This window comes from Misgurnus anguillicaudatus, chromosome 19, assembly GCF_027580225.2.
Source record: "Misgurnus anguillicaudatus chromosome 19, ASM2758022v2, whole genome shotgun sequence".
Taxonomy (NCBI): Eukaryota; Metazoa; Chordata; class Actinopteri; order Cypriniformes; family Cobitidae; genus Misgurnus; species Misgurnus anguillicaudatus.
The window spans coordinates 51,902,114-51,927,456 of NC_073355.2; the positions used below are offsets into that span (position 1 = coordinate 51,902,114).

The following is a 25,343-nucleotide window of genomic DNA, read 5'->3' on the forward strand; positions in this document are numbered from 1 at the left end:
CTGCCTCACTCTCTGGATGGTATCCTTGAGCTCGCGCTGAGGGTTGAAGCCCGGATGTTGTTCCGTAACCAGCGCCGTTCTCTCCGTCACCGGGCTTTTCTGAGCGAGGAGAACCAGTCCAGTCTGTCCAGTAATCCTTCATCTGCTGAGAATGAGCCCATCCAGTTGGGAAGGATGCGCTTATCGCAGAGAGAGAGCGTCGCCTACAGAATGCCCTCTGTTTGTACTGCGGGAAACCTGGGCACTTTGCCAAGTTCTGCCCAGTAAAAGGGGCCGCCCATCGGTGAACCAGGGGGTCCTGGTGGACAGCAAGTCTCAGAAACCCGTCTCGTCATCCTGCACTCATCTTCCAGTCACTCTGTCCTTCTCTGGCATTGAACATCCCACCACTGTGTTGCTTGACTCGGGCGCTGAGGGAAATTTTATCAGTGAAGATCTGGCTCGCGCTTGTGACATTCCTGCCATTCCACTCGAGACTCCCTTGGATGTCTGGTCCATTAAAGGTCAGCAGATGGCACAGATCACTCATTGCACTCCCCCTGTAAGTCTTTTTATTTCTGGCAATTATCGTGAGGAGATTGTGTTGTACATCCTTCATGCCTCTCTTTCTCCCATCATTTTAGGGCATGTATGGTTGGCACAACACAATCTCCATGTTGATTGGCAACAAAATGTTATTTTAGCCTGGTCTCAGTCTTGTTATGTGTCTTGTCTTGGTTCTGCTGTTTCGGGTTCTGTTTCTTCTCTCCCTCAGGTTTTGGCGGTTGATTTGACCGGAGTCCCAGCGGAGTATGCCGATATTGAGAGGCCATGGACCGTTATATTAATGATGCCCTTCGTGCCGGTCTCATCCGTCCCTCCACCACTCCCGCAGAGGCGGGGTTTTTCTCTTTTAAAAAAGAAGGACGGCTCCCTCCGTCCCTGTATTGATTATAGGGTTTTGAATGACATTACTGTTAAGAATAGGTACCCTCTTCCTTTAATGTCTTCTGCTTTTGAGCTTTTGCAGGGAGCATGGTTCTTCACCAAGTTAGATTTGCGCAACGCCTATCATTTGCTGCGCATAAGAGAGGGCGATGAGTGGAAGACAGCATTTAACACCCCTACTGGACACTTTGATTACTGCGTTCTCCCTTTCGGGCTTTGTAATGCTCCGTCTGTCTTCCAGACTTTGGTTAATGATGTGCTGAGTGACATGATTAACAAATTTGTCTTTGTGTACATAGATGATATTCTCATCTTTTCTCCCTCTATGCAGGAACACACTCAGCATGTCTGCCGAGTCTTACGTCGGTGACTTGAGAACAAGTTATATGTGAAGGCGGAGAAGTGCGAGTTTCACAAGAGGTCGGTTTCGTTTCTGGGTTTTGTGATTGCCGAGGGTGAGATACGTCCCGATCCAGCCAAGGTCAGAACGGTTTCCCCGACTCCCGTAAGGCATTACTTCGTTTCTTAGGGTTTGCCAATTTTTACCGGCGATTCATTAGAAACTTTGGTCAGATTGCTCAACCCCTTACGGCTCTCACCTCCACTAATGAGTGGTTTGTCTGGGGTAAGGAGGCTCAGGAGGCCTTTGATAATTTAAAGTCACGGTTATCACTGCTCCTGTTCTTTCTATTCCAGATCCTACCTCCCAATTCATTGTTGAGGTGGATGCTTCGGATGTCGGGGTTGGTGCCGTTCTGTCTCAACCATTGTCTAAGGATGGCAAGGTGCATCCTTGCGCTTTTTTCTCACACCGGCTTAACCCAGCAGAACGAAACTACGACATAGGGAATCGGGAGCTGCTGGCCATCAGATTGGCTTTGGGTGAGTGGCGTCACTGGTTGGGGGGGACCTCGGAACCCTTCCTGGTCTGGATGGATCACAAGAATTTAGAATATATCCGTTCAGCCAGGAGGTTAACATCACGTCAGGCTCGTAGGGCGCTCTTCCAGTTCTCCAGGTTTCCAGTTCTGACAGAGACGAAACCATCCTCCCGGAGGGGCGGGTGGTGGGGGCTCTGCGCTGGGGCATCGAACAGCGAGTGAGGGAGGCCGGACGGGAGGAGGAAGTGCCAGAGGGGTGCCCAGCTGGTCGGCTTTGGGTTCCGGAATCGCTCCGTTCCAAGGTCATCGGGTGGGGTCACGAGTCCAAGTTAGTTTGTCATCCTGGAGTTCGGAGATTGCTGGCTGCCGTCCGTTTGTGTCAGCCTGTCAGGTTTGTGCCCGCAATAAGGCTTCTCATCAAGCCCCAGTTGGTCTGCTTAGGCCCTTATCTGTCCCTTCCCGTCCTTGGTCTCACATAGCCGTAGATTTTGTTACCAATTTACCCAGTTCTAGAGGTAACACCGTAATTTTGACCATTGTTGATCGCTTCTCTAAAGCAGCGCATTTTGTCCCTCTGCCCAAGCTCCTCTCTGCCAAAGAAACGGCTCAGATTATGATAGAACACATCTTTCGCTTACATGGTCTGCCTTCTGACGTGGTTTCTGATAGGGGTCCTCAGTTTATTTCCCGTTTTTGGCAGGAGTTCTGTAGACAGATCGGCTCCACAGCCAGCTTGTCTTCAGGTTATTACCCACAGACCAACGAGCAATGTGAACGGGCTAACCAGGATCTTGGTCGTGCGCTCCGCTGTCTGACATCTCAATATCCGAGCTCCTGGTGCCAACAGTTACCCTGGGTAGAATATGCACATAATTCCCTTCCTGTTTCATCCCTTAAAATGTCCCCGTTTGAGGCTTCCATGGGTTTTCATCCTCCTCTTTTTCCAGCCCAAGAACCCGATGCGGCGGTTCCGTCTGCGCTAGCCTTCGTTCGACGTTGCAGACGCACCTGGAGGAGGGCTAGAAATACTTTACTCGAAACCTCCAGACGAACCAAAGTCGCGGCCGATCGTCACCGTAGACCCGCGCCCCGTTTTATCTGTGGGCAGAAGGTATGGCTTTCTTCCAAGGATCTGTCTCTCCGAGGGCCATCTCGCAAGTTGGCACCTCGCTTCCTTGGGCCATACAGTATTGAGAAGGTTATTAACCCGGTGACAGTCAAGCTCAGATTGCCTCCTGCTCTCGGTCGGGTTCACCCAGTTTTTCATGTGTATAAACTGAAGCCTGTTTTTTTTCTCCCCTTAACCCTGTCCCTTCTGCTCCCACCCCTCCCACCCCGCAGCTTTTGGACGGTGCCCCTGTGTATACGGTTAAATCCCTTTTAGATGTGCATCGGCGGGGCAGGGGTTTTCAGTATTTAGTGGATTGAGAGGGCTATGGTCCGGAGGAGAGGTGTTGGGTACCGGCCCGGGACATCTTGGACCCTGACCTGATTGAGGACTTCCGTCGGCGACGAGGTGAGCCCTCCCTTGGACCGCCTGGTGGGTGTATTTAGTGTTATCTGTTTCACCTGCGTCACTCACCTGCAGTTCATTTGATGGCCATTCGGTTCAGTATTTAATCCCTGTGTGTTTTTTGTTCATTGCAAGTCTAGTGCCCAGCTAGTTTCCAGTCTTGTCGTGTCTTAAGTTATTGTCAGTTATCCCCAGTTTATTGTTTTGTTTATTTGCCCCGTTTAATCTGTGCTCTCTGCTGCTCAGGATCTATCGGAGACTCTTTCATGCTGCTCGCTGAGGATTTCAAGAGTCTCTTTCTTCTGTCAGTTTTAGAGACTGTTTCCATCTGCCCTCTCTAGAGACTGTGATACCTGATACTAGAATGAGACTCTCTGCGACTCTGTCGCTGTCAAGCAGAGCGGGTCATCTCCGCTGGAGCTGTCCAACATTTTTGCTCCCGCACCTTTAACGCTCTCTCTCTCTCCCTGCAGTCCGGATATCTTCACCCCTTTCTCCCTCCGCTCGTGTGGTTGGAGCCCGAGCGTGTGCGGTTAATACAGCGTCTGTGGATTCATCCAACGCAAGCTCCTCACCCCCTTCACCCGCCGTTGGCGTGGCATAGGCCCGGACGTGTGTGGATATTCCTCCAGCGAGTGTGCCCAGTGTTTATTGACTCTCATTATTTTCTTTAATAAAATATTCTGTTAATCTGCTTTGGGATCTCCCTGTGTTTATTCTCTCAGCCTGACAGTTTCACATTTGAAGTCAATAGGCCCAAAATAAAAGTCTTTTGTTTACATGCATACAGGTTAGTTCTTCTTATTATTTATACTTATGTAAGCGTATAAAATGCCGTTTCCACACCAGGAAATAAAATGTCACACAAAGATTGTTGGATTCGTTATCTAATTGGCTACACGTTCTGTCTGTCAATATTTTCCATTAAGTCATTGTAGGAACGAGCGAGTCAGATGACGAAACGATATTTCACAGCGCTGTTTGGATATTATGTATTATACTCCCGCCTACTTTTAGAAACAAAGTTTGAACATGGGTTTGAACACGAGTGTAATCTCAAATACAAGTGTTACGATGGATATAGTCTTCAGATTGTATATTCTATTCTATTACAAGACGTCAAGACGTTCATGTGAAATCTGATGTAAACAATGGACTATATATCTACATTTCACGGATTATACGCATTTGTGGACAAAAATGGTCATTGGATGTATTTTACTGGAGAGTTTTTATGGGTTATACACACATCTAAAACAGACTGGATTCGATTTGCGATCGTTATATCAACACAAAGGTAAGACGTCCCGTTTATATTTTGCATGTCGTCATCTGGACTTTTGTAACAAAATACTTTTGTAACAAAATCCCAACTAGACACAGATGTTTTAATGATGGCGCCGGTGTGTCTGGCTTGCCGTTTTTCCCTGGCTACCTTTATGTGGTTTATATTGTTCCTGGCGTTTATTACACAGAACATTGGCTCTCTGCTGGTATATGATCATCAAAAGCTACTAGAAATGAAAAACACTGGGGACTGTGTGGCAAGATTTGCTTACGATGGATCAAGAGCTGTTCCCCCTCTGCTTTTGGCGGATGTCCCAGTTCACCTGTTACGTGAGGCCTCGCTGTTGCGGAGACGCAAACGTAGAGGGAGACGCGGCGGTCGGCTGGTCAGGATCAAAGCTTGGCTGGCTCTCTCTTCTGAGCTGGCTCGGATGCCTCACCTTATCCCCTTGGATCATGTCCATCTTTTCCACCGCCATGTCTCTCGTCGTGCCCTCGTTCCGGTCAGCGTCTGGTTATTACCTGTTGTTGGCTCGTGTGAGGAGCGTTATGCCCTCTGCCTCTACTCGCCTTGTCACACGCGTCCAGGTGGAGTAAATCTCCGTAATCTTCAACCGTTGCGCCGATCAGCGGATGCGGATATAGACTCAATTTTGTCGACTCGATGTGCTTTGGTTAACGCGAGGTCTATAACCAATAAGACATTTATCCTAAAGGATTTCTTCACCACACACGCTTTGGATATACTCTTTTTAACGGAAACATGGATATGTGCTGGTGAGTCCGATGCTCTTATTGAGCTTTCACCGCCAAACTGTACATTTATTAATTCTCCTAGGCTTACTGGACGTGGTGGAGGAATAGCGATAGTTTTTAAAAGGAGCTTGATATGTAAGTCCTTGTCATCTCCTTCCTTTTCCTCCTTTGAACTCAGTTTGTGTGTATTAGGCCGGTCAAATCCGATACTTTGTGCTGTAATTTACCGACCGCCTAAATTCAACAAAAATTTTATACAAGATTTTACTGATTTCCTGGCTTGTATTGTGACAGAGTACGACAGGATATTAATTGTTGGTGATTTTAACGTTCATGTCTGCTGTCTTACAAAACCACTTTGCTAGAGACTTGTTGGATATTATGGATGCGTTTAATTTTTCACAACATGTGTTTGGACCAACACAGAAATGTGGCCATACATTAGACCTTGTTTTATCTTATGGGTTGCGTATCTCTAATATCCAAGTACAAGATGCTGTCTTTTCTAATCACATGCCTGTCCTATTTGATTTTATGCTGCCATCTACTAGGCTCAAAGTGTCTGCTCCTAAGCGCCTGTGTCGAGTGTTTAAGCCTTCCACTGTTGCTCAATTTAGTTCTGCTTTTATAAGTACAATTCAGTCTGGCAGACCCGGCGCCAGAAGAAGAACTAACATACCTCTCCATTAACGCAATACAACGGAGAAGTCGTAAAGATTGGACCTAACTTACTGAAGCAATCTAAACGCAAATAAAACACGTCGCAGGGCTCGATATCAACGCTTGTCCGCTTAATATCAAAGACAAGTGGATTTTTTAAAAGGCCAAGTGAAGAGAATTTTACTTGCTCGACCGAACAAGTACCCTAGTCTGATTAAAAACGCCAATAACAATCACCAAAACAGGATAATGATTCTGCATCCTTTAGTCTCAATGGCGACCGAAAGTGCATAATGTAAAAACGCAAAGTTAAACAAATAAGCACAGCAAACACAAAGTGAGTTAACAATAACATAATACAGTTAAGCAGCATCACATCACGGTTGAAAATGTGACCGATTTAATGACAGTTCACTAAACAAGTAATTAATATTAACCCACTTACATTTTAGACGCAATGTTGACTGTTTTTGTTGTTTCAGCAGCGAAAATAGTGAAAGATAACAGCAGAACCATGATGTGTCAGTCTCACTGCAGGCAGCCCTCAATCATGTCTTAACGTTAAGCGGTGGCGCGCTTAGCAAACAACCAAACATTTCTGCGCTCACTATCAACAAACCAATCAAATACGTTTAAAATATATATATTTTTAAATCAGACCAAACAAATTTTTATTTTTATTCAGGAGTTATATATGTACAAAACAATAACTTTTAATTAATAACAGTGGCCTATTGATAAAAACATGGAGCTGGTGAACAGGTGAAGGGAGACCGGGACTGCAGTCTGGTAATAGTTTTTCAGCAAATCCTAACACAGAGCAACTTCTTCAGTCATTTCTTTCTGACTGTGCTGACATTTTAAACTCTGTTGCTCCTCAAAAGCTCAGGTGCCTTAAATCTAAATCAGAGCCTTGGCTCAATGATGTTACTCGTGAAGCCAGACGAAGGTAAAGGAAAGCTGAGCGTAGATGGAAAAATGACAAGCTTCATGTATTATTTGAAGTTCTTAAAGACAGCATGAAAATATATCAGAAAACTGTTAAAGATGAGAAAATAAAATATTTTTCTAATATTATCTCCGAAAATTGTAATAAACCCCGGGTCCTTTTTAAAACCATTGATGCTCTATTAAATCCTCCACAGTCCTCTAGTTTGGAAGCTTCAGTTGAAGTTTGTGAAAACTTTCTTAACCTTTTCTTAGACAAGGTTTCCAATATTAGAGCTCATATTGTATCCCCTGCTCTAGACCCTTTCATAGTTAGTACTTACTCTGCTGTCCTCAACCAGTTTGAGCCTGTATCGCGTGCAAACCTTACTGAAATTGTTATGAAACTAAAACCTTCAAATTGCCCCACTGACATTGTGCCCCCTCGCCTTTTTAAGGAAACCTGGGAGACCATTGGCCCGACTGTTCAAAACATTATAAATAGTAGCTTGGTATCAGGTGATGTTCCAACATATCTTAAAGAAGCTATTGTAGAACCCCTGATTAAAAAAGGAAATTTGGACTCCTTGATTTTAACTAATTATAGACCCATTTCAAAGCTTCCTTTTATCTCGAAAGTTTTAGAGAAGACTGTATTTCTTCAATTGCAATCTTTTTTTAGATATACATGGGATTCTTGAGATTTTTCAATCTGGTTTTAAAGCATTTCATAGCACTGAAACGGCACTTTTAAAAGTTTTTAATGATTTATTGTTAATAAACGATACTGGAAATTCGGCCATATTAATCCTCCTAGATCTCACTGCGGCTTTTGATACGGTTGACCATGCAGTTTTAATCTCTCGTCTAGAACACAGTGTTGGTATCAGAGGCACTGCTCTGCAGTGGTTAAAGTCCTATTTAGTAGGGAGATGTTTTTCAGTAAAATTTGGACATTTTAGCTCATCGACTGCTCCTCTTCTTTGTGGTGTTCCACCCTTAGCGTGTTGTACTCTGTCCACTAGATATTATTGTCCACTAGATATATTACTGTATTAATCAGATCTAATTTAACTGAAAGCGCTCACTGTCTGTTTGTAGGAAGTGAGGAGCTGTAGCTCATTTGCATTTAAAGGTACAGACATTAAAACAGTGCGTTTTTGCTCCCACCCAAAAGTGTCATTTTGGACATGCTATAATAGATGATCTATGGGGTATTTTTAACTGAAACTTCACAGACACATTTCTGGGCACACCTGAGACTACATCTTTAAGAAAGGCCATAATAATTTACGTTTAAGGCCGAAAGCAAGAGGGCAATACATTATTTACGGTCTCCCAGTGCAGCATGCACATTTGCTGGTCACGCATCAGCAATAGTTAAAACAAGGCATACCAAAGCTTTCCACATTTACACAATAAGAACTTAAAATTGGACAATCATAAACTGGTCATTCGGGTGTTGTTCAAAATATCTGTGTGTGGGTTAAAGTAACTTGAAACTACATAACAACCTGTGTAAACTCAATTACTAACAGATGACTGTATGCTAATGTGAGAATTCTATTGTGTAATACCATCTTTATGAATTCAGCACGCTGCCAAGAATATTTTGAAAGTGGTTTGTATAGGAAATAATGCATAGGTAAAGCATCAAGGACATTTTTCTTCAAAATGTGCTTTTATACCATGCAAATAAGTTCCACACAGAAGGAGGGTGGTGGACCATGTGACACGCCCACTTCTTATGGTGGCCACCAATCACATTGCTGGAGATGGAAGGTGCTGAATCACAATCTCCACCCCACCAGAAAGAGGTAACCAGCAGACATGCCTTTGTTTTGAGTTTCTAAGCTGACGAGGAAAGAAACAACACCACGACTGAGGTCAAACGACCAGCAAAGCTTGCATGGCTGACACCGCCGTCGGTATATGAATGTGGGAGTGAATGGGTGAATGTGAGGCAAACTTGTAAAGCGCTTTGGATGGCCATAGGTCTGTTAAAAGTGCTATATAAATGCAGTCCATTTACCATTTACCATAGCAAAGGATGTTCCCAACGCCAGACTGATCACCTGACCGTGTGGAATGTAAATATAATTTGCTTAATTTGCTTAACCAAACTTCTTTCAGAGACCTTGGCACCAGTTGATTGTAGCATAGATGTTGAACATTGCCACTCTGTAAAAATATAGGTGTGTTCCTTTAAGAGGCCTACTACCAAATAATTCTCGCCTGCTCTGTTCATTATTGTGTTTGTCTATACATTTAATTTTCAATATTACCTTTCTATGTTTTTCTATTTTTTTTTTTTAATATCCATATTATTTATTTGCATTACATACAGTAGTAGTTATTTACCTTGCATATTTAATCAAATAAACCCAATTTTATTACAACTTTGTCTTTCTTGTGTTATTAATCAGGGGCTCTACAATTTTAACTAGACTCGCAAAATCCTACAGGTAAGTTAGATGACAAACTCTTTATCTTTATCTTATTTGTTGAATGATCCATTTGGGTCTTATACGCCTAGGGGGAAATTCCTTAGCTGGTGTCCCAAGGAAAGGAGGGAGGTGTCATCTGACACACACACACACACACACACACACACACACACACACACACACACACACACACACACAATTCAGGTGACATGTGACCCAAAACTCACCAAACCTCTAGTGTTTGTGTATGGCAATTGGTACCTGTGTAAAAATCACTACAGAATATAAAAGAGTATTATGTGTAGATCAGTCATCTTGTTTACAGCTATGAGATGCTATAGGTGCTCTGGTTATTACTATAACCATGACAACATTAGTAAATAAATAAATCCTGTATGTTCACACTCACCTCTTTCATCTGTCTGCTGCTTCACTGTTAAACTCTGTGCATCTTCATATTTATCACAGATCAGATAACTTCCATCATTTGATTTGACAATGTCTCTAAATGTCTCTATAAGATGAGGAGCAGTGCAGTTTCTCTTCAGTCTGTAATGTCTGTTAAAGGATTTTTTAATGATTTTCTGTATGTTGTCATTGACTTCAGTCTGATGAACACTGTGTGAGTCGTGTGTTGTGAGCACCAGTGTGTGTTCATAAACACTATCAGAGAAATAGTTGAGGATCATCTCCAGACGCTCTTGATCTTCTCTTGAACACTCATCATGTTTAAAGATGAGAAGGATGAGATGAGGTCCTGGATGAGACAGATCCACACACTCTCTCACTGTCTGTATGATCTGATGATATGAGAGGTTCAGCTGGAGCAGATGAGGACAGTTGATGATCATCATGTCTTTTCCTCTGACTCTCTCAATCTGATGATCATCTGGAGGAGCTTCACTATCAAACGCTGATCTTCCCAACATGAAGTTTCCCACTCGACTGTTTGTTGACACATCTTTACCCAGCAGAACAATCCTCACTATAGACAAGAATCACACATTTAATATTTACAATTCTTAACATCACACACTGACACAAGGTGTCAAATGTAGGATCGCTCCTGTAAGGAGGACCTAGTTACATTGCCATAACATTCACCGAAAGCATTCTGTGTGAACAAGAGGCAGAAACAATGCCGTAAGGGGCGTAGGGAGGACAGGCATGTCATCTCAACCAGAAGTTATAGTTCAGTTCTTTGACACACGGATTTAAACTCACATCAACATTCACGATGAGAAATGTCTGCAAACTGGACTGAAGCAGAGATCAGGGAGCTCATCACTATCTACTGGTTTATATCATCTTATCTTGTTTGACTCTGTGGACCTTGTACCGGTTCCAGAATTATCTTATTTTGACTTAATATAAAATATTCCTTTAATTTTTAATGGTCTATCATGGACCCAGTACCACATATGAAATACTGTTTGAAAGCGTAGACTCTCTACTTTCTGCAGATATGCATTACTTTGAGATATGTTTCACTGTAAGAAAGTTAGTTACACTTAATTTACACTATCACACCCCCCCATATTTTTTAATATCATTTAATATTCACATATTTCGTATTTTTCAAGTATGACAAACATGGGCAAGTATTATTATCACAACAATCGTTGAATGAATAATAAGGTAAAAAATGGTCTTTTGTAAACATATGGGAAACTTGAGTGTGGACTGCCTCAGATAGCACAGATAGCCACAAATGATACACCATCTTTTCTCTTAGTTCCTACTCTAAAAAATGAATCCATTTACAGCATTTTCTTTGGTTGTGTGCATGAATAATCCCTTGCTATTTATTATATGTGCAAAACAAAAAATTAATATTTATATGAAAAATGTATTTTCGCACACTTCAGTAAAATGAGAATAACTTTTGAATGCGACATGCTAAAGAGTTCATTCTTTTTTTGGGTGTTTACTGTCTGCTGCTGCTAACAACCAGAACTGTCTGCAGTTTGCTAGAGCACACAGAACCAGAGTTATACACTATCAGAGACAGTATTTATGACATAAAAAAAGAAAATTTGGTGTTTTATCATATGAAAAACAACATAAATAACAATATTTGTCACAAACAGCGGCTTTTTATATAACTTCAAAGAATTTTCTTTAAAATGATATAAAGATGTTGCATTTATTCCACTGTATGTGGTTATGGGAGCACTTCAAATGTTTTTTGGCAGAAATTGTATACAAAAAGGGTATTATTCCTCCCTTCAGTTGGAGTAAAATAACTTTTGCATTTATAATGATAGAGAAAAAATTCCTTTTTCCTCTGTAAGCTGGTAATTGCTGGAATCAAACAAAACTGCAGGTTTCGTTCCCACTCAGGGCCAGAGTTATACACTTTTAAATACAGACTTTAGAAAAAAAAACATCAAAAAGCACCTATTTATTTTTGTGTTTATTAGAGGACAGACAACACATACAACCATGTTGAGCACTTTTAACAGTGTTTTATGTCATTTCAAAGGGTTTCCTGTAAAATGATACCAAACTTTTGTATGTGCACCTCTGCTTGTGGGTATGAGAAGCTTTTGAAATTGGGTAGGCCAAATCCAGACGAAAATTCCCAAAATAGCCTCAGAGTGTAAGAGGATTTTATATAGATGCTGTGGAAAAAACTACATTTACGTGTTTGGCAGATGCTTTTATGTGCATGACAAGTGCATGACAGTGCATGACAAGGTATACATTTTATCGTTCCCACATGGAAATAACCTATATGTGGATATATGTGCATATATGAAACCTATATGCAGCTTATATGCACATATATGCTGCATATATACAGGATATATGCACATATATACAAATATATATGCGCATATATGAAACCTATATGCAGCTAATATGCACATATATGCAGCACATATACAGCATATATGCACATATATAATAATATATATGCACATATATGAAACCTATATGCAGCTAATATGCACATATATAATAATATATATGCACATATATGAAACCTATATGCAGCTAATATCCACATATATGCTGCACATATACAGCATATATGCCCATATATGATAATATATATGCTGCATAGATGCAAAATTGTATATGCGCCTCAGGCCATATAGGTATCCTGTATTGCTTCTTTATATCCACATATGAGCCCTATAAGTTATGTCTCCCTAAACCGAAGCGAAAATGGTTTGAAAATAGGACAAAAAAGTTGAGCAACCAAAACGTGAAAGTGACACAAACAGAAAACGCGACACGCCCACACCCAAAACCGGCAAAACGCGACATCTTCACGCTGATCCATACGCGAAACAGTCACGCATCTGCGTGATATAGGGTTGAATAAAAACTCCACAATGCTCACCACTATGATTTCCCTTATCTCATGTGTTAATATTTTTTATTGTAACAATTTATGATTCGCAAAAATAACTGTTGCATCTGTGTAGATGTGTGTGCGCGTTGTGCACGCTATACATTATGGTCAAGCATGCGCCCTTAAAATAGCATAATGAACGACGCGCAACGCGCCACTGACTTTAGACTAGTTTTTTTTGGTCAGTGGCGCAATTGTTTTTTGAAACTGCAAAATAGCATAAGAGATGGTTTGCGCCGGAACACGCCTCCTTTTTTGCGCTGAACCGCCCAGGGAGCGCAAGTTCATTCCCTAGTTTGCTGACGTGCGTCTACGAATGATACATGCGTCACTGACAAAGTCAATTGCGCTGGGTGCAAATAGGGCGCTCTGTCTCCAAGCACAATCTCTCTGCTCTCTCAATCATGCGTATATTCATAAAAAGAAAAACTGATACAATGGCGAAAGGTGGAAGACCAAATCCTATCCAACGAAGACATGTTTTCTGCGTTGTTAACAAAAATGTATTTGCGATGCCTATCTGGGATTAGCACACAAAGAGTTACATTTCTACAATTGTTCGGTTGGCAAACTAAGGAACCATTGAAACTACTGATCTGACCAACTCTGAACTCATAAGATGTCTGTCAATCAGTCACTCAAAGCTAGGTAAAACACAGCTTTTTTGAAAAAAGAAAAAATGGTGACAGTTAAAGTGACATGTAATATCTGTCTGATAAGTGCATGGGCTGTATATAATAGTAAAACTCTTGAGAAAGACCATGTTTTTCTAAGCATACTTTGGTTTTAAAAGTGAAATTTTTACATATAAAATAGTTCACCCTTGGAAATACAAAGTGCTTTGTCAGTATTTGCTTGGGTTTCCACTCTCATAGCTAGGTATTAATTAAGTTATTTACAAAACCAGTAGTAATTGAATGCAGAAGCGATTAATGCACTGTAATAAAAGAGCTGATATAGTCTGCCATAATGCTGACACGAGATGACTTATGCAAAGACTTACTCAAAGGAGGATTGATTTCTTTGCTGTCTCTCCTGCGAGCAGGATTGTGAACAACAGACACTGCAATAAATAAAAACATTACACCCTTACTGAGATTCATAAGAGTGAGAAAAATATCAATAGAAATCAACATGATCTGTGCATCTCACCTGTGCTAGACATGATCCTGTTCTCAGTCTCTTTATTTTATCTCTAGATGATCATCTTCTAGCCTCATCCCTTCTAAAAGTTTGTTTCTCATCTACTAACACACCTTGAAATTTAAGATATTTAAGATTAATTTTGTCTGTGTGAGCAGATCTTTACAGTATATGGGATACACAAACAATACAACAACACCCCATAGAGAAATAATCATAAAACATCACACAGCTCTTCTTCTGAACACTGAACTAAATCTTTCACAAAATCTGATTATGAGTCGATTCTGTAACTGAAGATGAAACTGAAATCTGATCTTACTGATGCTCATTCATACATTTATATCTATAGTTATTATTTATTATTCTGTCTAATATTTACAGAAACAGATTACAAACTTGAAGAGTCTAAATGTAAATACCTGTATGTTAAAAGCTTCTTCGTGCTTAGATGTTTCTTTCATTATTTCCTTCATATGAGCAGGAAGAGATTTGAGTTCAGGTGAAGTCAGGAACACACAGGTAAAAAGTGACCAAACAGGTATTGTCAGTCACATGACTTTATACTTACCTGTCTGTGCAGGTGAGAGCATAGACAACAACACAACTCAATAGTTTCAAGGCTTAGAAAGGCAGTAAAGACCTTGTTAAAACAGTGCATGTAACCACAGTGATTCAATCTTCATTTCATTAAGTGACAGGAATACTTTTTGTGCTCATAAAGTTTGTCTGAGACATATGAACGAAAGCAGAGCATGCATGTGTTAAACAGCGTCAGCCATTTCAACTCTTAATAAAAATGCTCATTTACAAGTATCATAAAATAATAATTTCTAGCAAAAAAATTACGTTAATTTTAAACAAACGCACACAGAAGTTCTGCAATATGCATTCAAAGTAAAAGGGACTCAGAATGAAATAAATAAAATTAAGATTGAAGCCTACATTTCATAAAACTGAAAGTACTGCATCACCAGGGACACGTTCAATCTCACACCGGTGCACAACGTTTTGCTACGGTTTCCGGGTTGAACGACATGTTTCCTGGAAACGGTGTGCAACGGAATGCAACAGGTTTTAGATTTGTTTTCTCTTGTTTGGTGGGTGTGTCAGAAATGTCGGCCCAATCAGCTGCAAGATGTATAAAACCACGCGGTAGTAAAGAGACAGCTCGCTCAATGGGTTCAAGTTGGAATGTTGTCGTTCATTCTGGACGGCAAGGTCAGTGACTGTAACATTGAGGGTCTTTTACAGTATTAAACACACATTTATAATGAATTCATCAGGCTTCAGAAACATTTAAAAAAGAACACAAAGAATGGCCTCTCAGCTACCGTAGTTGCAACTCTTACGTCATCACAACAGGGCGTTCCACGCATCACCGTTTCTGTTTAATAAACGTTGTGCAACGTTTTGTCGGGGCTGAACGCAGCCCTGGTGATCAAGAATCACAACTCTGAGAAGCAACACTGTTCCTGTAAAGTTGGGTAACTCTCTACTCACTATTACATCTTTAAAAGTCAAAATTCATATGTATTTATGACACAAGATTTAATATGTTATTCTAGCTATATGCCTGGCTCACACTACAGGATTTAGCCTGATTTTCCCCTCCTGAGGATCCGAGAGAAAATCGGGTCATGGACCTCGATCGGCCCCAAAGTTTGGCCCAGAATATCTACAGGGTTCATCTGGGCCGAACTTCAGAGCCGATCGAGGTAAGATGTTTGTTTAAAAATCTAAAATTACCACTTCCAAAATGCTTTCGAGCCAATCTGGGCTGCCCCAAACATTTTTGATCGTGGGGCGGTTTCCCGGACAGGGATTAGACCAGTCCTAGACTTAAACACTTTTAAGAGCTCTCCAAACTGAAAACAACGTGCACTTACATATCTTAAAATACATCAGTGCCCTTTGTTTTACCTCAAAATGCGCACAGGTAATGTTTTTAGTAAGGCATGTTTGTTAAAACTAGTTATATTTACTAATTAAACTAAGGCCTAGTCCTGGATTAAGCTAATCCTGGTCCAGGAAACCGCCCCATTAAGGATTTTAAATCAGGATAATTACGTCATTATTTTCACAACAATCAATGAGAGACGGAGATGATTGACCGCTTTTGTAATAGGGACCACGAAACAAGCTGCTGTAGGCTACTGGTCTAGAAGACAGCGCAGCTGGATAATATTGGGCCGGAGAAACAATTTGTGGAAGGCAGGATTTCATTTTAATTTTGTTCCGCCATGGCTGCAGCTCCTATTGCAACCCATAATCACGAAATTACGTACCTATAGTCACATAATTTTGTGAGTGTTTTCTGTAACACTGACATGTTTTTCCTTCTTTTTGCGTGAACATGTCACGTATTTCTGTGAACGTGTCACTGTCATGTATTTGTTACTCAACAGTTTTGTCCTTTTTTCTTACCATTGTCGCTTCGGTTTAGGGTTTTAGTAAAAACTCAATACAGGCATATGATACGCCAGCCCATCCCGCTCACTCAAAACGGCACATCCCTTTTGTCGTTTTATGTATTGGTTTCCTTCTTTTTACCATCTTCACTTGAGTTTAGGGTTAGAACAACTTTTTGTTACATAAAATGATTTCCTAACCCAAACCCCAATTGTAACCCCACCAAGCGACCATGGCTTAAAAATAGACAAAAACATGGCAGACAAATAACATCCTAAAGCAAACCTCAAATCTAACCCTAAACCCAAGTGAAAATGGTTGAAAAAAAAAAACGCACAAAAAATTGATACATAAAACCACAAAAAAAAGATGAGCCGTTTTAAGTGAACGAGAAAGACTGGCGTATATCATATGCACGCCAAATTAGAATTCTATGTATGTATTGCAAGAGTTTTCACACTTCTGGCTATTTATACACATCTACATGAGACTGTGTAGGTGTTATCATGCCATTAGTTGTTTGAAATATCAATTATCCGCTTGAACTTCCCTCAAGCACTGTAATGTGCATTAAATGAGTGCTGAAACACCAATCACCTAAGAATCTGCTGCATTTCAGATCGACACTTACAACGTTTTATATTAAATTACATTTATCCAAACCCATTGGTAATGTAAATGCTGATTTTAATACTACACTAAACTGCAAGATGATCGGTGCCTCATAAACAAGAGCTAAGGAGGGAAAAGTCGCATAGGTTGAAAATGTAGAACGCTGCTAGCAAATGAAAATATAAAGAAAACCATAATAAATGGTCACAATCTCCACCCCCACGCGGTGATATGAAGTGCTTGTGCTGGCAAGATAATCTTAATAATATCCTGTAGTGTGTGATGCACTTGGATTTTTAAATCCTGTAGTGTGAACATGTTTAAGATTTGAGAGAGGAATATCTGCAAGTACTGCAACCAGTTTTTCATAATCTGCTAGGATTTTAAAAACCCTGTACTGTGAGTCAGACATTAGTAGTTAAAGGTCTAAGCAAATCTGTGTTGATTTTTGAAATGTGTTTTCAAACAAACTGAGCGTAGTTAACTCCTCCCCCTCCCTTCCATGCTTTCATGAACGTGCCCAAACCCAACCCCCAAATCTTTCTTGGCGTTTATTGGCTGGAACACTTTGTTTTGTTTCGTGGTGCAGGTTTGGCCACTGTGTTTATATTGAAGTTCGTGGAGGCTGGGCTGTCTACAGAGATCGCTTTTTTTACAGTTTGATCATCGGACAGGCAGCAAGCAGATAGTGAGGAGATGTTTGCTGTATGTAACAAAAAAATTTTATGGTCTAAAACGCGTGAATTCACTTAGAGCACCTTTAACTACTGTAACAGTCCTACTGTGCTTGTCTTAACTACACAACGTGTGGTGAGCTTTAGAGAAGAGGTGAAAGTGATCATGACCATTACAATAAAAGTTTACCTCTGATAAAATTCTGGCAGTGTCAAAAGTTTTTGCAGTGATGTGGCTATGAGGTAAAACTCCAGACGCATCATCTTGTGTAAGTCCATTAATAAAGTATTTGTTGTTGTACCGGGTGACACCTGAGGTCCCATATGTGATGACTTTTAACTAGGATCATGGCCGTACAGTGTGATGACAAGCTACAATCAAGAAAGAGTATTTAACAGATTCTGGCGTGCAGCTGGTGTAACTCAACTCTATATGATTGGTCAGGTGCCTGTCAATCAGACTCCTTGCAAAGGGTCAATTGCTGCACCAGAACTGTGTTTAATTTAAAAAATGCTGACGGTTCAAAACTTAATTCTTCCACTGAAAGTTTATTTATACAGCACATTTTGTACACAAATGCAATGCAATTCAAAGTGCTTAGGATACAAATGATTTTCAAAGAGGAAAGCATCATAAAATAATAGCATCAATGAGAGAGAATTAAAATCACAGTAAAAAAACAAAGATACATAGGAAGAGATAACATTAAAACATTAAATGCTTGACATTTTTTTAAGGATTACAAATGTTCCGGCTGTATTCTATTATACAACAGTTCTTTCTGGTTCCCAAATCTGATTGGCTAAGAGCCCTTCACTAGCATTAATTATTGTACTGATAACTTAACCATAACCACTTCACCGTTTGTTTCATTCCACCACCTACTCATCATTTTAGCATTATACTGCATTCACACCAGCCGCGGTAGAGGCGTCAAGCAGGAGTGATTTCAATGTTAAAGAGCCACACAGATCCAAAATGGAAACTGACATGTATTGCAGTGTGTCGTGTAGCTGTCCATCAATGTAAACAATGTGCAAAGTAGTTGAACCAAATAGTGCACAATTAATAAAGTTATTGGCTTCTAAAGGGAGTCGACTCTGAATTGCTGAAACGAATCGTTATATGGATTGGATCTCCTGCCTGTCTTTATCCACGTCACATGAGATACTATCTCCGCCTACAGCCTTGCCTGCGGGAGAAACAAAAACTGACCCGCCCACAGTTAGTTAGTGTGTGAGTGTAAACATCAGCTCACGCTGTGTTTTCAGCTTGTGTTGTTTTCACTACCAAAGGAGACTTTTTCAAGGAGGGATATACTAAACGTTTCTGGCTATGAAGAATCAGTGCTTAAAATTTATTTTTAAATGAGGGATTTAGACAAATTGGCAATGAAAGATGGTTCAGTACCCACTTTATTTGGAACAACATGCGTCTCCTAACCACAAACTGTAAGTATGATTATAGCTACATACTTGCTTAAATGAGTGTAAAATTGTTAGTTTCAATCGTCGTTTGTATTGGTTGGATTAATGATGAATGATGTTGTGTATTTAAACTGTTAATTTACTGTCAGAGAGTCACGTTAGCAAGCAGCTAGCGCATGCTCACTTACGGTTTTGCTACGACCCGGTTAGCTTACATAAATGCTTAAATGAGTGTAAAAACTTTTTTTCTGTCGTCGTTTGTATTGCTTGGATTAATGATGAATGATGTGTATTGATGTCGATAATGTCTTCTCAGTAAATCATGTTAGCACGAGGTCATTACATGTTGCACTATTGTTGGGCTGTGCAACTGATCTGTGGTCTGTGAGACTGATCTGTGATCTGTGCGAAGACTGTTGTCAGTTGACCAATCAGAGCAGAGTAGGCTACTGAAAGGTGGGGTTTGGGCAGACTGAGTCGTTGAACGGCTTCACACGAATCGTTTGGGGATCTCTGAGAAATGGGGTAATTTTAAATTTATATTTTGAGAAAATTACAGTGTTTTTTGACCTTGCATGCATCTAAACCTGTTGTCCGGGACTTATAAACAGTGATAGGACGCTTAAAATTGGCATCTTACTGGCTCTTTAAATCAATGTAAAGATGCGTTTATGCTCGTCTGGAGGTCTTCCGGTGCAAATTAGGCGAATTGAGCGTTGCCGTGGGAAATGCGCAAGTTGAAATATTTGAATTTTCACTGAAAATGGCACTGCGTTAACCAATCAGAAGCTTGCTCTAGTAGTGACGTGATTACAGGAAGCGAGCAGAGTTGCAGAAGCCCCTCCCATGATGCGAATTTCCGCGTGAATGTCTCGAATTACAATAATTTCAAGTGTGAATAAAGTGAGTAAACTCAAAATGTTTAAGTGTCCAACTACATGCAAATAGCGAGTTTTTGCTGCCTCTACCGCATTTGGGGTGAATCCAGCATTAGTGAGGGAGGCTTCCTTAAATTGTGACTCATACGCTCTTTGACTGGTCACACACTCTGTGAGTCTCAATAAGTTCCCTAGCTCATGAATCAGTCTGTGAATTCCAATCGGAAGTAATTATCTCTATGCCCGTCAAGGGCTTTAGCTTGATTTTGGTATTGGTCGGGACATAAATAAAATTGTCGCATTGCAAAAACTGTTAATCGCCATTTACTTGACTTAAACAACAGACAACTCAGTATGCACTTTACTCGGTGACATCTGACTCGCCACCCCCCGGTGCCATTCCAAATTTAATGTACTATAATTAACAATTGGTTATGTCCTAGAGCCTAATAAACAGTGTTGAAGTAGGTGTATGTATACCTGTAGCATGGTGTTTCCTGAAGAACTTTTATGAAAGTTTCTATAGTTAACATTAAATCTTCTTTTACTTCATTAACAGACAGTTAATCAGTGTGAAAAAATAGAAGTTTAAAATGCAACCTTACATTATGTCTACCTCTGTGCAAGTAATGAACACAGTGCAGTAATGTAAAGTATTCAGTAGTCATTATGAGATTCAAAACAGCAGAAAGTGTTACCTGTCATTCTGAGCTTCAAATCCGTGGCGGAAGAAAGTAGTTCCTAAACTAGTTTTTGTTTATTCAAACGTGTGCCTTCGAACTGTTGTATAAAAGCAATATCGCTTTCGGAGTCGTGTGATATAGCTCTATATCATCACAGCTGTAATTGGCTTGCCTCTGGCCTAATCACAGTTCTGATGATATAGAGCAACATCACACTTTATGTCGAGCGATATTACTTAAATAAAGAGACTAACAGATAATGATATATGGTCACTATACCAATGATAAAACAACAGATGTAATGATGACCTTAAACTTTTGCACAGTAATGTATGTTTTTATCACTGTAGGGTTTTCCACAATCCTGTGAGGATTGGTGATTGAATTAATTTATACTGAATACAGTGGTCTGTAGAAATACTTGACTCAGATTTCCACTTCCAAAAAACAACAACGGCTTTAACTAGTTTTTATCTTTCAAATTGATTGTGGTATAACAGGATAATCCACAGTAACTGTTAGCTGTTAATTAAAATCATTTTATGCTATCTGTGGATTAACCCTTACTTTTGTCTATTAAACTTTTGACTATCAAAAAAAAAAAAAAAAAATTCAAACTTATCAATGATTATATGCACACAGCCTCAGTGATCCCTTCATCTGAAAAAACTTCTCTCTCATTTACTGACATAAAAAATGAAATTAGTTTAAACTTAATGGGTCTCATTCATGAAACATTCGTAAATATATGAGTAAATATGTGAGTGATTTGCACGTAAACAGACCTTCCCGAAAACTCTCCTCCCGATTCACAAATACTTCGTAAACGTCAGATTTGATAGTTAAATGTGTGTATGTGTTAATGAATTCCTATTAATCGTACATGGGACGCGCGTGCACGCTTATTCTCAATTACCATAAATACTGCCCAAGCTAGGCAGCACATTACAGATGCTGTTAATGAAATTTCATCTGTTAATCGAACAATCCCACAAGTGAAAAGAAAATGGTTCGACATGTAGCTTGACTGCAAAAAACAAATTAACTTCGAAAAAATCTTATTCAAAAATAAAAAATATAATTTTAGAGGAAGTACACAAGCAGTTTACATTTGAGCAGATTTAACTTTTCACAAAAGAACTGGTCTGGGTAGCCTGAAACGACTAATTAACCAGTCTTCATTCTCGGCAAGTAAGTCTGCGCGGTCTCTGAAAATACGCCTTTTGCGCAGCGCTGTGTTATGCCTGATTTTGGCCATTTTATAGGAAACAATTTCCTTAACAATTTCGTTTGCCCAGCCCTATTGAAATCAATAATTTATTTGATTAAAGTGTTATTATAAAGTGCAGATGTTATTATTGATGAGCAAAACGTTCGGATGTTAAACGCACAATTTACGCGTGGCTGGGAGCAGGTGTAGATTTCTTTCGTACCAACTAACATTTGGAAAATACGAACATTTTCATGAATCCGAAAATGTACGCCAAAAGGACTTTACGAACGATTTACACAAAAATTCGTTCTGCTCGTGTTTCATGAATGAGACCCATTGTGTCTTCGTCCTTTCACATAATGTCACAGCGTGGTTTATTTTTCAGCTCTTCAACTTCTTTCTCTAGCTGATTTATTTTTTCCCCTTTCTGTTGTTGTAAGTGTTGATAAACTTTCTCTAGTAATTCGCGTTGTTTCTGTTGTTCCTCCAGCAATTCTCTAATCTCTTGAACTTGTTGCTCATTTTTCTCTCTGAAGTCATTCAATTCCTCTGCTTGTTTTCTGGCTTCATCTTCATATTTCGTCATCACCCCCTTTATTATTTGTTCATGTTCCTGCTTCATTTCTTCTCGCTCTTTTTCTTCTTTTTCTTTACTCTCTCTTTCTATTCTTCTGATCTCTTCTTCTTTCTCTCTTTTTATGTCCTCATTTCTTTTCACCCATCTCTTTTTCTCTTCTTCTCTTCTCTCATCATCCTCTTGTCTCTTTCTCTCCCACTCCTCTTCTCTCTCTCGCTCCAATTTCTCATAATGTTTCATCATTTCATTTTTCTTCTCTTCATATTCTCTCTCTTTCTGTTCTCTCTCTTGTCTTTGTTTCTGTGTCTCTTCTTCTCTCTTTTGTCTCTCTTCTTCTTTCTTTTTCTCAAGTTTCTTTCTGGTTTTCTCCAGTTCATTTTGTTTTTCTCTCAGTTGTTCTTCATGTCTTTCTCTTCTCTTTCTCTCATCATCCTCTCTCTCTTTCATCTGTTGTTTCTTTTCCTCCTCCCATTTAATCTGTTGTCGTTTAATTTCCTCTTGAATCTCTTCTTTGTCATTTTTAGCTTCTCTTATTTTTCTCACCCATTCTTGTTTCTCTCTCTCTTCTTGTTCTCTTCTCTTCTGTTCATCTAAATCTCTCTTTTTAATCTCCTCCTCTTGTTTCTTCTGTAACTGTATGATGAAATCTTCTTTAGCTTTCATCTTCTCTTGATCTTGTTTGTATTTCTTTTCTCTCTTTCTATCCTCTTCTTCTCTCTCTTTCTCTCTCTTTTCATACTGTGATATCTGTTGTTCAATCTCTCTCTTCATCTCTTCTATCTTCTGATCATATTCAACTCTTTGTTGTTTTTCCTCCTCTAATCGTTTCTGTTTCTCTTTCTCTCGTTTCTGCTCTTCTGTTTTCTCTTTTTTCTCAAATTCTTTTCTTAAAGTTTGTTCTTTTTCCTTGAATTTCTTTTCCATTTTCACTCTTTCCTCATCTGCTTTTCTTTTCTCTTCTTCTAATCTCTTCTTCATGCTTTTAATTTCAATGTCATGTTTGGCTTTAATTTTCTCTTTTTCTGCTTGAATTTCTCTCTCTTTCTCTTTTAGTATTTCCTCCACTTTCTTTTTAATGCTCATCTCTGCCTCTTCAAACATGCTGTTAGTGAAATATCTGCCGTGGTTTGTTGTTTTCATCTCTTCTATCATCTTTATCAGTTTCATCACTTGAGTTCTGTCTTGTGTTTCATTGTTATTAAAAGCCAGGTATCTGTTTCCACAGTCTCTGATCAGTTTCTTCAGTTCTTCAGATTCACTTTCTCTCACATAATCCTCTATGGATTCATCCTTCAGTTCATCTCCTCTTGTGAACAGAACGATGCTGAACTGTGCAACTTTAGTACCAAAGATCATCCTCATCTGATCTATAGTGTCTGTTTCTTCTTTGGTGAATCTTCCCACACTCAACACAATGATGAAGGCGTGAGGTCCAGGTGCTGACAGTGAAACACATTTCATGATTTCATCCAACACTTGTTCTTTTTGTGTTTTTGTGTCAAACAGACCTGGAGTATCAACAACAGCGACTGATCGACCATCAACTTCACAAACTCTCTTCTCACAAACAGTCGTCACTGAATCTGTGCTTGATCGGCTGAGAAACTCATTTCTTCCCAGTATTGTGTTTCCTGTTGCGCTCTTTCCACTTCCTGTCTTTCCAATCAAAACAATCCTTAAATGCTTCAGATCTTCCTGTTCCTCTTTAATACCTGAAAATCAAATTAAGATTTAGGATTTAAATTCATGTATGAATATACAGAAAAGACTTTGCAATAAAATAGCTTGAACTTCTCAAGAACACTGGCATGTCTACAACTACAGCCTTTACAACATGACAGTAGCATTTTTTCATGAACAAAATTACTTCACATTCTTCAATTTGCACACAAAATACTCATAAAAATAAAGGTGCTCAAAAGGTGCTTCACATGTTCATGTAATAAAAACTTCCTAAAACCAGTAAAGTCCTTCAATGACAAAAATACTTATATTAAACCAGAAATAAAATGTTTATTTAAAAAAAAGCTTTTTGTAAGACTGCTTTGTTAAGGGGGTTTTCCTCTGTCATCTCCTGTCAATCTTGCTGCCGTCTCTCTTTCTCCCTTTGCTCGTGTTTGACCATGCACACAGGTGCACATCGGCTGCTCAACATACAGTGTTATATAAACGTCATTACAAGTTTCTTAAGGCAAAAATGAATAGGTTATTTGCATTTTGCATAGGAATAGAAGATGGGATTAATAACAGTTTAGGCAAGACTCACTTATGTTGTAGAATGTAAATGAAACAGCATTAACAAGTCTATCTATAGCTATCTGATCAGAGAAATGACCAGGCCCTATAATGACTGCTGAAATGTTTAAAAAAAAGTAATTGTTAAATAATGTGAATATATATATATATATATATATATAAATATAAATATATAAATACAACAGTTCTTTCTGGTTCTCGAATATGATTGGCTAAGAGGCGTGCAATATTCTACTGATAACGGCACAGTAACCGCTTCACCTTTCGTATTATTCCGCCACCTAGTGAATGGAGGTCCTAAACCGGCTCATCTCTGAATGGAGAAACTGCACACACACGGACACACACAAACGCGCTGTTTTTAAACACTCTCCGTGTGTCTCATTAGTTTACTAGCTCGTAAATCAGTCTGTGAATCGCCAATCGGAAGTTATTATTCCATCAAAGATCAGCGCTCTTGGATGTTACGTTAAACTTAATGGGATTAATGTCTTGTCACATCGTGTGGACACTTGGAAAGAGGAATATAAACACTAATTTTTTTCTGGAGCTATATCTCTTATCAGAATGCGAAAACACCGTGGAACTGCAGGTAAGCACAGCAGCTTTTAAATGTGGACATTGATCATTTACTTTATCGTGACGTGACTATTAAAACATGTTATGAGATATCGCCACTGATATATTTATAAGCAGCATGCAAAA

At 39.6% G+C, this 25,343-nt stretch overlaps 2 protein-coding genes across 3 annotated transcripts in view; both read right to left on the reverse strand.

Annotated features, from left to right (window-relative positions):
• Nucleotides 1-25,343, reverse strand: part of LOC129426484 (GTPase IMAP family member 8-like) — a 107,542-nt gene that overhangs the window by 8,503 nt on the left and 73,696 nt on the right. Inside the window, exons 1-4 of one of the 2 annotated variants that reach the window (XM_073857851.1) lie at nucleotides 14,328-14,428; nucleotides 13,915-14,018; nucleotides 13,766-13,825; nucleotides 9,808-10,383 (exon numbers count right to left, since the gene is read on the reverse strand). The exons of the other annotated variant lie outside the window; for it this stretch is intronic. Coding sequence (XP_073713952.1) covers nucleotides 9,808-10,383; nucleotides 13,766-13,825; nucleotides 13,915-13,927 — 649 coding nt within the window. The 5' untranslated portion in view covers nucleotides 13,928-14,018; nucleotides 14,328-14,428. Of the gene's footprint in view, nucleotides 1-9,807; nucleotides 10,384-13,765; nucleotides 13,826-13,914; nucleotides 14,019-14,327; nucleotides 14,429-25,343 lie in introns of those variants that run through there. 2 annotated transcript variants of the gene reach the window in all.
• Nucleotides 21,682-25,343, reverse strand: part of LOC141351231 (uncharacterized) — a 137,143-nt gene continuing 133,481 nt past the window's right edge. The window contains exon 2 of the mRNA XM_073857850.1: nucleotides 21,682-24,094. Within this exon, the coding sequence (XP_073713951.1) occupies nucleotides 22,158-24,094 (1,937 nt within the window). The 3' untranslated portion in view covers nucleotides 21,682-22,157. The remainder of the gene's footprint in view (nucleotides 24,095-25,343) is intronic.